This window comes from Drosophila kikkawai, chromosome 3R (genome assembly GCF_030179895.1).
Source record: "Drosophila kikkawai strain 14028-0561.14 chromosome 3R, DkikHiC1v2, whole genome shotgun sequence".
In the NCBI taxonomy this organism is placed as follows: Eukaryota; Metazoa; Arthropoda; class Insecta; order Diptera; family Drosophilidae; genus Drosophila; species Drosophila kikkawai.
Window position 1 is genome coordinate 27,624,089 of NC_091731.1, and position 15,353 is coordinate 27,639,441.

The following is a 15,353-nucleotide window of genomic DNA, read 5'->3' on the forward strand; positions in this document are numbered from 1 at the left end:
TAATTAATGGGCAACGTAAGCCTGCGGCTCGATTGAAAATCATTTCCTTGTGGCTATCGGCAAACACAAAAATAGCACAAGAGTTTCTAAAGACTGCCGAAATGATACCTGACTTGCTCGTACATCATACTTATCAATGCAGATAATGACCGAGATATCGGGGGAATACTTTGTGAATTAATTAATCAATGTTCCTTGAACACAATGGGCAGACAATTAAATAAATTTGCTGCATTAAAAAAGACGCTACACACACACAGAAATATGGCAGACATCATTAAGGTGAATGTGTGCATAACGTAACGATTTTACGAAATGAAGTTTTCAATAAAAAAAAAAGACATAAAAGACTACTATTTAAAGAATCGCATATAAATGACGAGTGTCTTAAAAACAGTTTAGAAATGATAGACTTTTTAGGACATATAAATGCTTAACGAGGAACGTTAATTTTTAGATTCTTGTTATGGTAAATCAACTTTCTATTAATGGGCATTATATTCAGAAGAAATAAGAACATTTGAATCAATAATAAATTCATGGGAATATGGGAAACATTAACCTTCTTCTGTATCTTGGAAGCTACTATGACACACATTTCTAAAGATAGATCTTTATAGCACCACCACCTTGGCATGACTGTACACAATGCCCTCAGATTGTAAGTTTCGTTACCAAAATCCTTCAGCCAAATTAGCGACAGATCTATCATTTCCCTAATATATTTAATGCCGGCAAATATTTGCACTGAATTAGCATTAGCCAGCTTCGGGAGGCCATTGCGTACGCCTATTTGCTGACGATTTCACGTTAGGTGTTAACTTCTGACCACGTGAAATCAATTAGCATTTCTGATTCGGCGGGGGCCGTTGGGAGTGGAATAGGTGAGGAGTGATGTAATCTATTTTCGCGAATTTCGATTTGGCAAGTCGGCGTTAATTTGGCCAAATTATTGCTATATAGAGCACTTTGGCTGCGAATGATCGCAAGGAATATAAAGCAATTTTGACCCAGCTGCCTTTTGCCAGCCTGGTCCTGGTCCTTCACCCTAACTCTCCCTCTGCGTCGCGCTCTCTTTCTCTCTCTATGGCTAAGCCTCTCTCTCGTTCGCAACTTCCTCCCCTTCGAGGACCTTGTGGATTGTGTGTACACATTTGGAGAGCTCTCGCTCTCTCTCTCTCCCTCACTCTCACTCTCCAGGAGGGTAGAATCCGGAGCAGCCATGTTGAGGCTGCAAAAAAAAAGGACAACAGGGCTGCAGACAAAGAGGCACCGCAGGGAGGCAGAGCGAGAGGGGGAGAGAGTGAGCTAGACAGGGAGAGAGAGAGCGTTAGAGGGTGTGCAAAGTCAAACGATTTGTCCTCTTTCCTTTGTTTACGCAAGATTTGTTGCCATTACGCTCCTAATCCGAGGGATTTCCAGGGTAACCCGCCTAGCCCCGAAAAGGTTTTTGACTTTGCCAGCTTACCACTGTCCAGGCCCTGCCGTTTAGTGCTAATGAATACTGCTAGAAAGTCATTAATTAATTGAAATTTCATTACAGGACACCGCCGGAGAACTAGCTGCACTGCACCGACCATCGGGCATTGGGCATTGGGCATCGGCGACGCCTTGAGCCATTACTCAGCAGCAGCCTTAGCGGGCTTAGTGCTGAATCATCGCTGCCATCGTTACCAAAGTGGAGCAGGGACAAGGAGGCTTTGGGTGGCGCCTAACGAGGGGCACTGCTTCGGAGCCGGCTGGCGACAGCGATCCAGCGACAGGTCGGGCGGGAGCTTAGCGAGGCGACTCACTGATTGATTTCAGTGCAAACAGCAGACCTTTAGCTGCGCAACACCAGATCTATCACTCATTAAATGTGTTTTCCGTCTATCCAGTTCCGAGGCCTCGCACCTCTTTTATCGACGCGAAGAAAGTGCCGTAATCCGCGGGCAATCAATTAGATACAAACGCCCTAAGCACTCCCAAAGACATCGCAGCCGTATCTTATCTTATCGCCGCTTCTTCCGATAAGGCAGGGCATTACTTTTCGTGCTCCGCTACGATTTTTTCGGGCTACTGCCTAATCTCGTAGTGGTCGGTGAGGTCTTGGCTTCAGTTGTTTTCCCGCGGCGACAGCGAAGACACCACGGAGCAGGAGTCTCCGACGAAAAGGTTTCCGTGACAGGAAAAAGGGAACGGACACGGGCACGGGAAGCCGCGAAATGGCTGAATTTAATTGGCAGACCACGGCGGGCTTTGTAATCACATTTATGGGTCATTTCATAGTTTCCAAAGGAAACAAGGAAACGCTCCTCTGGCCGCCGTCGCATCACGTGTGGCACGATAAATATAATTTGGCTGAGGCGCATGTAATTGCCGCGTTGCCTAAATTACCCACACACACACACACATTGTATATGTTTATTAATATTTTCACTTTTTTTTTGCAGCCGTGATTGCTCACCTGCCTCACCTGACTTCATTATCCCGCAGCGGCTGTTCAGCGCCAGTTTGCTCCACGTCTACCCTGTAGATCCGAATTTGTTTTATACTAGTTTTAAGGACAAATTCGGTTCTAGAGAGGTTTGTGTGGTTCAATATCCAACGTAAAATCATAATTAAAACTAAAACGAAACCAAGTGAAAGTGAATGTATTTAAGTGATAAAAAGTAGCCCAGAAATATGTTACCAGGGCCTAGTTGTGTTATGTAAAAATTCCAGCATGAATTATCAACTTCAGTTGGGAAGAACATGAATTCATATCCATGCTAACTACTAATAATTGTCTCTATGACTCACTACCAAAAAATACTGTTGCCAAGTAATAGATTGCTTGCCATAAAATGAAATCCTTGATAGTGGATTGCTGTCTTGACATAAATTTATTCATTTTCAATTTGGAGATAAGGGCACATTTCCATTTTCAATGCTTGTGATTCAGAGATGAACGAACTAAGGAAACCTTTGTTGCATTTGAATCCACATAAATTAGATTGCAAGTTGTCACCAGTATTGGCATAAAACATACGGAAATGTTCACACAATTCCCCATATATTCTAAGAACTCTAACAATTTCTGTAATTAAATTAAAACTGTTTGTTGCTGTCAAATGTTTAACTTAAGCAAATAAATATTAATTTTATTGAATTGCTCATTTATTATAGTTTTGAGAATTAACAAAAAAAGGTTTAAAGGATAAATATTCGCTTAGGAGTCTGTCGTATTCTTCAGAGCAAGTTCAAGTTGGAAAATGAAAGATATTATTAAAATATTCTCCTTTATTTTGAATTTTCTTTTTAAACTTAATTTATATTTTATTCTAAGACTTCAAATTATGTAAAATGTTGGCCAGAAAAAGGTACACCACTCCTAAATTGAATAGAGAGCCACATTTCAAATTTTTCTCGCCACCGGACATGGGACACTTTGTTGTTATTACCGAGTTCTTTCTGTTCCATTTATATTCCTGCCGACTTGAATTTATTCGATGTGTTGCATGAAATTTACATTCTCCGAATTTTGCATACAAATTGCCATTACAATTTCGCAAAGGGGCGGGCGCGTTCTCGGTGCTATTCTCCGTGCGGAGTGGCTGTGTGTGCGCCGTAACAAGGCATTTGGGTCAAGTCGAATGTGCGGCTCCGATTTCTGCTTGTGTTCGTGTCAGTGGAATTGGCTAAGTTTGCAGTTTTGCGAAAATGGCCATGCACTTTGCCCGATTTGCATAAGACGCCACTTGAACCACCACATCCGTCGTCCATTACCTCCGGATGGATACCTTTTTGATCCCCGCTGGAATTCCATCTATGCAAGCAGCTCCTCGAAACTTTGGTTTGAACCATCAGTATCTTAGAGTATTTTGTACAATTAAGATCCTTGCTGACTATTTCAGGACTCGATCTCACATCACTGTACTTAAATCACTATATTTTAAAATTGATTTGACTCGTTGCAGAGTTAAGATTTAGCAGGACCTTTCCTTTCCTTTTCCTACTTCCTTTCTGTTATCTGAAAATACAACCGCAAAAACTGATCAGGAACCTTTGCCTGGAACCCCAAAAGTCACCCCTTAAAGTTCATTTCAGTCTCGGAGTTTTTATATTTCAGAAGGTTTTAACATCTCGTGGGGAAACTGTAGCTGGAGAGGATCTCAGAGTTTGAAGATGGCGCGACTCTTTGCCTTGGGCATGGCGGTGCTGATTCACTCGGTGCTGGGCATCTCGTACTATCACTACTACCGTGAAGCATCCGCCTCAGCATCGCTTTTGGGCGCCTGGTTCTTCTCTGCCTGCGTGGTAGCCCTGCTCCAAGCGATCAAGATCTTTCCCACTGGGGCTCCGGCTCCCAATCCCATCGGCCAGCGTTTCAGGGGCGGAGGCAGACCCCACCAGACCAGCCCCAGCTCCAGTTCCTGGAGTGACCTGCTCCTGGAGACGGGCATCTGTTGTCTGGTCTTGGATGTTACCTTGACGCAGTTGTGGCACCGCGTGGAGTCACTCTGCCAGTGTGCCATCACTGGTGTCCTCCAAGCCTTGGCCGTGGAGGAGCCAACCTTTCTGGCCTGCGAGTACTGGACCCTGACTTTGACCACCGGGCTCATCGGAGGGAGCCTGCTCTGGCTGACCCTGCAGGCCATGTCGTTGCCAAGCAATGTGCTCTGCTGCCTGATCGACATGCGTTGCTTCCTGAACCGCTGCTGGTCAGCACTGTTCTTTGGCCCAGCTCCCCATCCGCATCAAACTTCGAATCCGCAGCTCATTGCCCAGAGCATTGTCGCCTGAGAAGCTGCATCTTACTCCATATCCTGCTAAGCCTGCCACTATACTTATCTCTACCTCGGATTCCGCTAAAAACAATAAAAATTATGGGTCTTAATTACTTAAAATTAAGGTTAAACTTACTTATAAGCAAAATTCCTCAAAAGGATTGTTGCAGGATTATAAAATAAGGCCCATTTTTCTTTAAATACATATTTTTGAAATTAAAAAAGGCAATTTTTTTAAATTTGTAAATTCAGTATGCAGTTTCATTAAACTAATAATATTTTACGCTGAAAATATTTAAATTTTAACGTCTAAAAAGAATACCCCTTATAAAATAAGCGATAGTATCGATGAATCGATATTTATAAGATATCGATAAGTGCAGGGCTGAAGTCCTGTTGTGTCCTGCTGGCAAGGACAGCTGTTGGTGCCAGGGGTGGTGTCCTTTTTAATTCTTTGCCTCTAGTGGGGAGGATATAGCGCAGTAAGCAATCGGGTATTTTCAGAAAGTAATCGAGTATAAACCAATATTTTTGCCACCACTATTTAGCTTAAAACAAACAATATCATTGTTAATTTAAGGAATTACTAAAACAATTAACATGACTGCCTTTGGGGAAGTTTCTGTGCCGCAGGACGAGCTCTTGGTTGGCATATTTGACATCGTATAGGAGCTGCAAATGGACTTGTGTTCCTTGCTGGAAGGTTATGTCGATATTAAGGTAAGTTGTTCGGTACGTGTGATTGGCATTTTATTTAGAGTTTCTTAATTTCCAGGTGGACGTCAACGACTCACGTCCAAAGTTTGCCAGGAATGCACCAACGACCGGCTTATGGCGGCCAAGTTCCGCCGGAAGTGCTCGCAGACTAAGATGAAGCTTCGAGCGGATATCCGGTCGGCGGAAATAATGGAAATAATAATTTAGAAGAGTTTTTTGCCTTCGCTGCTTTCCAGCAATTCGTAGCTCTGCGAAGGCACATTGAAAGGGTCCACTCGCCCTTGGAAATATACGATTGTGAGAAGTGTAGTAGATTCTATACAGATCTCTCCAGCTCCCAGAGTTACGTCTGCTCGGATCTTGTTCAGAATGGACAGCATAGATGCCCACAGTGAGGCAAGTGCCTGCAATTCGCCTCCAGTCTGGCCTCTCATCTTTGCCTGCACAGCGGCGAGCGGCCCTTTACCTGCGAGGACTGCTCGAAGGCATTCAGGACCAATGGAGCCCTGGTTACCCACCGCAGGCTGCACCTGCGGCTCATCCAGCAAATGTGCCCTCACTGCAAACGTGGCTACCTGGAGGCAAGCAACAAGCGAAGTATAGCCGCCTGGCATGCGAGTGACCGACCTCTCACCTGCACTGTTTGCCAGCGCAGCTTCTCTCGAGTCTTTCTGATGCAGTTACACAGTCGGACGCACACTGGCGGGCGGCCCTTCGCCTGTGGCCATTGGGACCGGAGGTTTGCCCAACTGGGCGTCCTGCGAAGCAACGAACGGATTCACACCGAAGATCGTCTGCACCGCTGCCAAGTGTGCGAGAGAACCTTTAGCAGGGCGGGGCAGCTCCGGAATCGCGAGATGCGTCACGAAGTCGGCCAGTGATAAGCCACAGAATTAGATTTTGGCCAGTGCACTTGCTCAGCGAGGTCAAGGTAGGAGCTATCAGTAGCCTTATCTGCAGCTCTGCGGGCTTCTATCAATTCCCAGGTGATGGCTGTGGCTCAGAGACGTTTGAGTCTCCCAAGCGAAAATATGTTCTTGAGTAGAGTGTTTTTTGGTGTAATCCTAGTGGTCCTCTTTGCCCAAGGCAGCCTTGCCTCACACCGGAGTCCGCGCGGAGTGCACGTCAAGCTACCCGGCAGGTAGATAATTTACTTATTATTATGTTTATAATAACAAAACAATTTAAAATAAATTTCTTGTACAGCGCCCACTCAGCAGCGGTGTCTAGCGCACTGCGTGGTGTGAAAGAAAAGATTGAGCAACAGAATGAGATACTAAGTCGTCTGGCCAATGCTACTGAGCAGCTGTCCGTCGCCTCCAATGCCTTCCTGCGCAACTGTGCCCTGACCGACAAGTACGGATACACCCGCATCCAACTGGAGGAGGCCAGCAAGCCGTTCGATGTTTTCTGCGAGCAGGCTCTGGACGAGGGAGGCTGGACTCTGGTGCTCCAGCGATTCAATGGGACCCGTCGCTCGGCCCAAGAGTTTCGCAACGGTTACAACAGCATCGCCGCGGGGGAGTACTTCCTGGGCACGGATAAGCTCTACGCACTAACTCACTCGCGTGACCATGAGCTGCTTTTCGTGATGGAGTTCGTGGACCGGACGACGCGCACCTACCAGGCGCAGCGGTTTATTTTGCAGAGCCCCTCGGCACACATGACTTGGGCCGCAGAACAAGACACCGCCCGGTATAGCTGGGCGCAGTGGGAGCAGGAGATCGCACGGTTGCCAGCAGGGAAATCCTGGGAGTCTAACGAAAGCTGTCCTACCAACACTCTTTGCGGACCGGAGCGCTTGTGAGTTGATTTTGTATTTATTTCAGTTGAAATCCTTAATTGAATTTGTATTTTCCAGCATTGTCTTTCTGCTGAAGTGGAACTTTGCCCAGCTGAACCAAAGTCCCCTGATGGGTCGTCCGAGTATACGCCTCTTCAAGCTGCTTCTACGTCCTTCTAACAGCTACTGGACTGTGCGAAATTCTTGATTTGTTCTAAATGAATAATAAGCAGGCAACTGTTTGCAGGCCTGAGGATATCTTTGAGATACAAACCTTAAATATATATACAAACCCAATTATAATGAAAATATTTTAAGTTGTTTTTGCTTTTTCAAATCTTTTATTGCATGCAGGTAAGAGTTAGTAATGTTTCTTCTTGTAATTGGTTTACATTTGCTTTGATTTTGCAATTATCCTACAAGTTACAACAAATGACGCAGTTATATGCTTTATATATATATATATATCCGTATAATGTTTAGATGTATATCGGGATTGTTTGGTATATTCATTGATGAAAGTAAACAATAATTGAAGAGACAAACTTGTACTCGTTAATAACTTGCACTAGGTTGAGAGCACGGTCTGCCGTTTGATTTTCATTTCCATATCTAACCCACAGTTGTGGCGTCTTCGATCCTATTTGTACAGTAATGTATGCGTACACATATATGTAAATACGGTTAGTCGTCTTTAATTTGATTTTCATGCATTTCGAGTAATGTACTTGGCTTAATTTAATTACGGGTAATTACGAAATTAGATTAGTTCTGCGGTGCTTATCCTCGTATGGCTCAATTCTCTTTGGGTTCGCTTCGGGTCGTATCTTTATCTTCCGTTATGGCGGCGGGATAGCTGCGCTCTCCTCCCTCTCATCTACATCGTATTCGGGATCGGTTTTGGGGTCTGCTTGGGAGGTTCGAAGGACGGGGTCGGGGTTGATTGGGTTGGGGGTCACTTAGTCTACAAAAGCGTCGCCTCTGGGTAAACGGAAATATACATAGTACGTGAGAATCGATTTAATATCTAGGTGGGTCAAACTGGTCAACAGGTGAGAAACAGGTGCATAACTGGGTGCCCACGGATCCTGTCTACAGCGCCGATCCCTGCTCCGTCCATCGGTGATACTTACGCGTCTGCACGCTCAGGTCGTCGAGCAGCAGTTCGCTGGAGGACTTGGATCGCTTGGGGAAGATCAGGGCCTTCCGCAGCGGCGTCACGTGGGCGATGGCCACCTGGGACCGGGACTGTGGCTTGGGCGGTGGCCGGGGCGCCCGCTTCTGTTTGTGCGACGGCTTCCTCATCTGTTGCACAAAGGACTTGCTGACGGTGGATCCCCGGTTGAAGTCGGCCGCCTCGTTGAGCGTCGCCTCTCCGGGGTACTTCTGCAGCTTGTGGTCCTGCGACTTGAGCCGCTCGAAGAGGTTCGTAAGGGTGCGGGAACGGGGTGGAGACGGGGCGGGATACTTGTTGAGATTCAGCTGCGGAGTGCTGTGCTTGGGCGTCCGTCCTGCCGCACTTTTGGTGGGCGTGGTGCAGGCTGTCTGTGCCCGACTGGCGAACACCTCGTCGTCCAGCTCGCTGAGGCTCACCAGCATATGCTCGTCCTCGAAGATGTCGTCGGTGGTGGTCTGCGTCTGGGTGTGGCTCCGCTCTGCCGCCTTCTCCTCTTCGTTCTCGTCGTCGTAACGGGCGAAGATCTCATCAAAGGCCGCGTTCACAATGAAGGACTCATCCTGCGGCTCCGCTTCCTCGTCCTGGACGCTGCCATGCCGCCTGAGTGTACCGAAGAGATTCTTGCGGTAGTCCTCGAAGGTGGATTGCTGGAGCTGCTCTCTAGAGCGATCCAACCGCTGAGGCAGCGGCTGCTGTTTCCAGAAACAGGAGGCCAGAGTCTGGGTGCTACAGCTGTTGGTCAAAACCCCCTCGTGCAAGGATTGCTGCTGTGGCTGCGACTGTGTTCGTGAGCGTGCTAGTTGCTGTTGCATCCGCTGGCGGTGCACTTGCTGCCCCAGCCGCTGGCGCATCTCCTGCGAGCGGCGCTTCAGCTGGCTGTACTTGCTCTGCGTGTTGTTGGTGTTGGTGGGAGTGGTGGTGCCGCCGCCGGTCTCATACTTACTCAGCTCCCGGTCCGGGCTGCGTTCCTCCTCCGCCAGGCGCCGCTGGAGGGCCAACGTCTCGAAGGTGTGCACCACGCTGCCCACGTGCGTGCTGATCTCGGGAATGCCCAGGTCGCCGCTGAACAGATCCGCGTTCCGCTTGGTCAGCGTGTTGGGGGCATGGCCATGCCCGGGGGCGTGGCAGTGGCGTAGGGGCGGCACGGGGCAGCGGTTCAGCTGGGAATCTGGGGGATACTGCTCGAGGAACTCGGACGCCTCCTGCTGCCAGAGCAGGTTGCCCAGCTCGTCGTGGCCACTGCTTCGGGCCTGGGAACTCGACTGGAGGTGTAAGCGGTGGTGTTGTTTTGTGGTGTGTCGATGTTGTTGTTGTGTAGTTTGAGTTGTTGGCAGATATTTCAAGCAATTCGTTAATGAAATAAATAAACAAAATCAGATTAGCCGAGTTTGGGGCAAGAACGCGGTCTGCTTTCGAGTGCTGAAGTTGGTGGCTGGTGAGCTTTTTGGGGGCGTGGGGAAAGGGTCTCAGATCGGGGGTCAAGGGCCGGGGCCGGGGTCAAAGGTCTTTGGACAGGGGCTGGTGGGCCTGGCTTAGGTCTACAATAGATATTAACTAGTTCTACACGCTTATCATTCCTATTTACACAATAAACAATAAACTGTTGGCCATGTTCAATGGCTCTCCACTGCCACACATTCCACATTTCCTACGAACTAAATTAGTTTATAGACTAGGTAAATAATCAATTCATTTAGAGGGCTATCATTCCAGCCAACAACACAACAGATTGTAGTAGTCGAAACACTTAAATCGCCTTACATTGCAGCTGTAAAAAATGCCAGGAATTGTCTTCCGGCAGCCACAAATCAAATTTGCATTTCAATTGGGAATGCATCCTGCAACACTGAATTCAGCTTCGAGAGTCTCTCAATCAAATGAAAACTTTCAACCATTTGGCGAACACAACTGTGTGGGTTGGGCTGGGTGTGTATCTGTGTGTACTGGCATTTAAAAGGGGGGTGTCCCAAAAAATTTCACTCTTTGACTTGTTTAAAGATCTGTGTGAAATATTTCAATGACATGTCCAAAATAAGCCACATGCCTTGCACAAATAAAGTTTTTTGAAAAGTAAACCAAATTATTTAAACCATTTTTTGGGACAGCCCCATCCTTCACCACCCTTGGCTAGCGATTAGTGTGCTTTGGAGTGCAAGTGCGTCTAATAATAGTTATTATCGAATGGTAGGCTATCACTGGAGCTGGAGTAGTGCTGCTGTTGCTGCTGATGCGGTGGCAGTGGCAGCACCTGGTTGCCACAGCCGTTGCGTTTTGTCTGCTTGCTGCTGCTGCTGCACTTCTGCTGCTGTTTGTGCATGGCCTTGAAGTCGTCCTGCGACTTACTGCTGCTGCCCTTTGAGCCGTGCTTGCCGTTCTTGTGCCCCTTGCCGTGCTTGGTGTGTTTCAGGCTGTGATGCTGCTGCTGGTGATTGTGCTGCTGCTGCTGCTGCACGTGCGGGTGGCTATAGCGATCGCCGCCGTGCTGCGGATGATAGTGGTGCTCGATGTGGGCAATGTTGCTGCTGCTGTGATAGTGCTGCTGCTGCTGCTGCTGCGGGATCTGCTGGCTGCTGTTGTCGCTGGCTGTGCCGCTGCTGCCGTAGCTGTAGATCTGTGATTTGGACTGGCTGCGCAGCGGTTGCTGCTGGTGCTGCTGTTGCTGCTGCATAGTGGCCACACTGTAGTGGTCCAGACTGTCGAAGGTCTGAAGGTAGTGGGGATTGATCTGGGTGCAATAGTCGCCGCCAGAGCCAGAGCCGTTGGCCTGCTTGCGGTCCAAGGTGTTGCGTGTGTTATAGGTCAGGTGTTGGTAGTGCGACTCTCCCTGCTGCTGTTGCAACTTGGCACCGTTCTTGAGGGGCAGCGGGGGCGGCTGCGGCTGTGGCGACTTTCTGTGGCCGCTCGACTTGAAGCTGTTGTTGCCGCTGTGCATGGCCAGACTGTTGTTGCTGTTGCTATTGCTGTTGCTGTCCGACTTGGTCTTGATGGCCACAAACGCGTTGGGCAATGGCAGTGGCGGCAGCAGCGGCGGCGTACCGGTGGGCGTGGCAATTGTGGTCGACGGCGAGCTGCAAGTGGTCGCCGCTACTGTTGCTGCGGTGCTGGCCACGCCCAGTTCCCGCTCCCGCTCGCGCTACGCGATGTGATGACCGCCGAATGTGCGAAGGACCGGCACGCTCTGGTTTTGTGGTGTTTTCGGGGTTGTTGTTGTTGTTGTTATTGTTGTGGTGGTGCGTATTGTATGGTGTTGTTGGTGTGGGTTTCGGTGTGGAGTTCACATTACAATTGTGGTGGGCGTGTGGCGGTTAAATGCGCATTGGTTGTTATCGGAAAATGAAATGTCAGAGCGTAAAAAGAGACGAAAAGGAAAAGAGTAGACACTTATCATATAAGTTGTGTATGATATAAGTATATAAATATTTGCTTAAGAAGAGTATACGTAGGTGTCGTTGTTTGTGAGTGTGGGCGGTGTGTTGGTGTTATATTTCGGGGGTGGGATTGGGAGGTACTGTGTTTACTGCTCGCTATAACCGCGAGCGGTTCAGTTCGAATATATGTACATATAACTAATCACGACTTCGAGGAAGTGCCGGGGTGTAAAAGTAAAATCAGGCAGTCGAAGGCTTTAGTTGCACTACGTTAGTATTTACACAGTGGTTGCTTAGTGGCTTAGTGACTAGTCCCGAGAGCTTCAAGGCAATAATTGGGCAAAACGTTCCACTTGCTCTACGGATATCAGCGCGTGCTTTTCGGGAGAACTCGTTGGGAATTTCATGCATGGATGCAGGCGTAGGTAGGTATACGGGGGAATACGGTGCGGGGAAGGGCTAATTGGTGAGCGAAACTTATTAAATTTTGCTTGAGTTAAGCGTGGCCCCACCCACACAGAGGTACACACACAAAAATTGCTAATTAACCAGGCTAATTTGTAGAAAAAGGCAAGCGCCAAGTTTACTTAAAGTTTGCCCGAACGAAGTTGTCGCCTTTAAGGACTTCCGGTGACTTCTGTTTGAGGCTGACTCGGCTGGTATAATTTGTACATTAAATTAAAAAGTTCCTCCCCCCACGCCCTCGCTGTAAGCGGTCTTTTTCCATCTTGGCAGCTTCCTTCTGTCGGAGAAGCACTGTAAATGCACTTTATGCATAGTGAATAACGCATCCACACACACTGGCATGCACGCAAGCAGGCAAGGGACAAGAACGGGGAACCGCCGCAGCGGTCGGGGGTCGGGTTAAAGAAAACTTTCAGTCGCTCACTCAATGCACTCTCAAAGACACTACAGGGTGCACTTGTCGAGCAACTTGGCTCCGCGGAAAAGTTGACAAGCATTGACATAATTTTACGCGCAATGACAACTTGAAGGAGCCGCAGGATGTGTCTGAGCAACGGCCCTCGAGTGCACAAGTGAGTGCTACAACCTCACCGCCGTCAGTCTGCCATTTCTATGGGTCGTGCATTTTCTGCATCATTTAGTTACATTTTCCCAATTGATGGTAATTTAATAGACCGCCACATAATTGCGGCTAATGATGGATGGTCGCGAATCGAAGACCATCTGCTGCCCGGACGGGTGGATGGTCCGCTGAAAAACCGGGAACAGGGCCAGCAGCAACATCATCAACAGCAGCCGGAAATGGGAAAATGGCAGGGGGGAATGGCTGCGCTGCTCGGCGGAAGTTCAACTCAGTGCCACAAAAATTTGAAAACTTTGTAAACAAAACTTTGAACTCGGCACTTTTACTGCTGGCGCGAAACGAAACGAAAAACATCAGGCGACGATCCGGAGGACCTTTTGGATAAAATCCTATCCTCCGAGTCCATCCCCCATCCCTTCCCGAGGATGTCAACTGCACAAAGTTTTCCACACGGCAAATGGTAACTGAACTTGCTCGAAACTTGCGCGCGGACGGGGACAGGCACTGAAGTTCAACTGGAATCCACTCTGCATACAACAACAAAGGCGTTCATCAATTGTCCAGCGGATGTTGAGTTCAGCCAGAGCGGGTCGGGGCCGCAGATTAAGGCGGCGGCGGAATGGAATTGGAGATAGGAGTGAGCGGTGACAGTGACAGCGACAACGACAGTTGCAGCCAGGCTTCCGCCAAGCTCGGCTACATCCGCCATCCAAATCACCAAGCCCCCATCTCCGCCTCTGGTATTTTACTCCCAAATCCCTCATGCACAAAGAAGAATGATACCGAGAACCAAATCCATATTTATCTAAATAATATTCTTCTAAAGCTCCCAAAAAAAAAAACTAAATTTTAAATACAAAAAAAAGCTATATGTAAATAATATTAATAAAGCTAAATATTAACATAAAATGTATATCCCGTAAGTAAAAACAAAGAACAGAAATTATAAAAATGTACTCTATTTGTAATTAAATATTAACCTAACCTAACCTAACAAAGAAATAGAAATATTCTAAATATATTCATTCTTTTTCTCTCTGTACACCCACACTCGCACACCGATCAAAGCTAACTGCACTTCAAAAATGGCTTCTATCTGCCATACACTAGACTACAAAGCAGGGATGTCGAAGGAAAAATAAATGCAAACGAATATTCTTTTGTAAATATTACTTTGTGCTGCTTCTTCTGCTGCTGTCGGAGAAGTGGAAGATGGCTCTGCTCGTTTTGCATTTCATTTGAGAAAAATGCTACAAGTTTACCCCACAGCTGCTGCCAGCATCCCCACACCCACCCCCCCTGGCATCGTCACGCATGCTGTGTTGTGTTGTTGCTGCCTTGAGTACAATTGTAATAACTATCTCGGCGAGTGTTTGAAATGCGTTTACCGAAAACTTTTACGGCTCTGCCGCTGCAAGAGTGCAAGAATGTTTACGGTTTTCAGTCTTTTTCTTTTCTTCTGGCCTTCGTAGGGGGGGAGGGGGTGGTGTGCTACTGCCATTTTCTTACTTTAGATTTAAATAAAACGGCAAATTGTTGTAGTGCATAAAAGATGCCCAAATAAGTATGCAGCGTTTTATTTCCCACCCATCGAAAGAGTAATATTAAGTATACGCCCCGTTGTAAATATCACATTATGCTTCATTATAGATGAAATATTGACTCAGGTTTTTACTTTCCATTGTTAAAAGTAAGTAAAACATGAGGGTTTTCTGTGGAAATATCCCTTTCTCCCCAGGGAATTAGGTCTGTTCGCGAATTTGCAACTATTTCCAAGTAACTCTTCATAGCAATCACACACGATAGAAAGGAAAACGTAAATAGTAATGCTACTATTGATTTTTTCCACTTAATAATATTGCTTCCAAGCTATAATCAAATCCCAAAAAGCACTTGTAAATGTCTGCAGCTCTATGTGCGACTGTAATTTCCTTTTTTTACAATCATCTAGGACTGCGCATTTTTCTACTCGGCTCAAAAAGTATGCAGGGCTTAATGCTCTGGTGCAAAATATTGCGCATACGCCCCATTGTAAATACCCAGTAATGGCCCATAAAAGATAGCATATTGAAGTAGTAATTGTGGGAACCCAAATCACGCCATAAATTACCCAAAATGTATGTCCCAGAAATATGTGCAGCAAAGGCAGTTTAATTAAATGATTAACACAGATATTTACAGCGCTGGACTGGCCGAAAAAAGGCCGCTTCGCACCTGCGAGTGTTTCCGCACTGAGTTTGCCCACGGACACGGGTCAACAGGAAATACAAGTTGCGGCCGTGTCGCTTTCAACGCTACCTGATTCCCCCGGTATTCCGGTGTCCCCATATATCCCCGTGTGCCCGTGGCCCCATTCCCCAGTGTCCTGGGCAACGGTCAATTGCTTTGCTTAAACAGTCGACAGTCGACGGTTGGCCGGCGCTTGTTTTGTTTGCTGATTGCGCAAATATTTGCGCAGGCATTAAACGCAGAATTGATGGCCAAGCGGGGCCGTGCGTCTGCCGTGACCAGG

General features: G+C 47.3%; 5 protein-coding genes across 5 annotated transcripts; 3 read left to right on the forward strand and 2 right to left on the reverse strand.

Moving 5' to 3' along the window:
- Positions 1-4,043: 4,043 nt before the first annotated feature.
- On the forward strand, positions 4,044-4,868 carry LOC108080969 (uncharacterized). The gene has a single exon (XM_017175882.3). It carries the CDS (start codon positions 4,147-4,149, stop codon positions 4,762-4,764), a length of 618 nt encoding a protein of 205 aa, XP_017031371.1. The 5' UTR covers positions 4,044-4,146; the 3' UTR covers positions 4,765-4,868.
- A 424-nt stretch (positions 4,869-5,292) lies between these two features.
- Positions 5,293-7,557, forward strand: LOC108081097 (angiopoietin-4-like). Its single transcript, XM_017176089.3, has 4 exons — positions 5,293-5,468; positions 5,524-6,606; positions 6,672-7,268; positions 7,327-7,557. The coding sequence occupies exons 2-4, from the start codon at positions 6,455-6,457 to the stop codon at positions 7,454-7,456; spliced, it is 879 nt and encodes a 292-aa protein (XP_017031578.1). The 5' UTR covers positions 5,293-5,468; positions 5,524-6,454; the 3' UTR covers positions 7,457-7,557.
- Positions 5,580-6,346, forward strand: LOC108080882 (zinc finger protein Paris). The gene is made up of 2 exons (XM_070286248.1): positions 5,580-5,641; positions 5,887-6,346. The coding sequence occupies exons 1-2, from the start codon at positions 5,580-5,582 to the stop codon at positions 6,344-6,346; spliced, it is 522 nt and encodes a 173-aa protein (XP_070142349.1).
- Positions 7,558-7,613: 56 nt separating the features above from the next.
- On the reverse strand, positions 7,614-10,095 carry LOC138928988 (uncharacterized). The gene is made up of 2 exons (XM_070287388.1): positions 9,369-10,095; positions 7,614-9,312 (listed from the first exon to the last, which is right to left on the reverse strand). The coding sequence occupies exon 2, from the start codon at positions 9,274-9,276 to the stop codon at positions 8,341-8,343; it is 936 nt and encodes a 311-aa protein (XP_070143489.1). The 5' UTR covers positions 9,277-9,312; positions 9,369-10,095; the 3' UTR covers positions 7,614-8,340.
- Positions 10,096-10,586: 491 nt separating this feature from the next.
- LOC138928728 (TPR-containing protein DDB_G0280363-like) lies at positions 10,587-14,074 on the reverse strand. The gene is made up of 2 exons (XM_070286249.1): positions 14,015-14,074; positions 10,587-11,558 (listed from the first exon to the last, which is right to left on the reverse strand). Exons 1-2 carry the CDS (start codon positions 14,072-14,074, stop codon positions 10,587-10,589), a joined length of 1,032 nt encoding a protein of 343 aa, XP_070142350.1.
- Positions 14,075-15,353: the final 1,279 nt, after the last annotated feature.

What these genes read in the sequence shown, in the direction of transcription:
- LOC108080969 (XM_017175882.3), top strand. Translation starts at nt 4,147, where the DNA reads ATGGCGCGACTCTTTGCCTTGGGCATGGCGGTGCTGATTCACTCGGTG.
- LOC108080882 (XM_070286248.1), top strand. Translation starts at nt 5,580, where the DNA reads ATGGCGGCCAAGTTCCGCCGGAAGTGCTCGCAGACTAAGATGAAGCTT. An exon ending in AAGCTTCGAGCGGATATCCG is followed by an intron (nt 5,642 to 5,886) that starts GTCGGCGGAAAT and finishes ATTCGCCTCCAG; the next exon opens with TCTGGCCTCTCATCTTTGCC.
- LOC108081097 (XM_017176089.3), top strand. Translation starts at nt 6,455, where the DNA reads ATGGCTGTGGCTCAGAGACGTTTGAGTCTCCCAAGCGAAAATATGTTC. An exon ending in CACGTCAAGCTACCCGGCAG is followed by an intron (nt 6,607 to 6,671) that starts GTAGATAATTTA and finishes TTTCTTGTACAG; the next exon opens with CGCCCACTCAGCAGCGGTGT. An exon ending in CTTTGCGGACCGGAGCGCTT is followed by an intron (nt 7,269 to 7,326) that starts GTGAGTTGATTT and finishes TGTATTTTCCAG; the next exon opens with CATTGTCTTTCTGCTGAAGT.
- LOC138928988 (XM_070287388.1), bottom strand. Translation starts at nt 9,276, where the DNA reads ATGCGCCAGCGGCTGGGGCAGCAAGTGCACCGCCAGCGGATGCAACAG.
- LOC138928728 (XM_070286249.1), bottom strand. Translation starts at nt 14,074, where the DNA reads ATGCAAAACGAGCAGAGCCATCTTCCACTTCTCCGACAGCAGCAGAAG. An exon ending in AGCAGAAGAAGCAGCACAAA is followed by an intron (nt 11,559 to 14,014) that starts GTAATATTTACA and finishes CACATCGCGTAG; the next exon opens with CGCGAGCGGGAGCGGGAACT.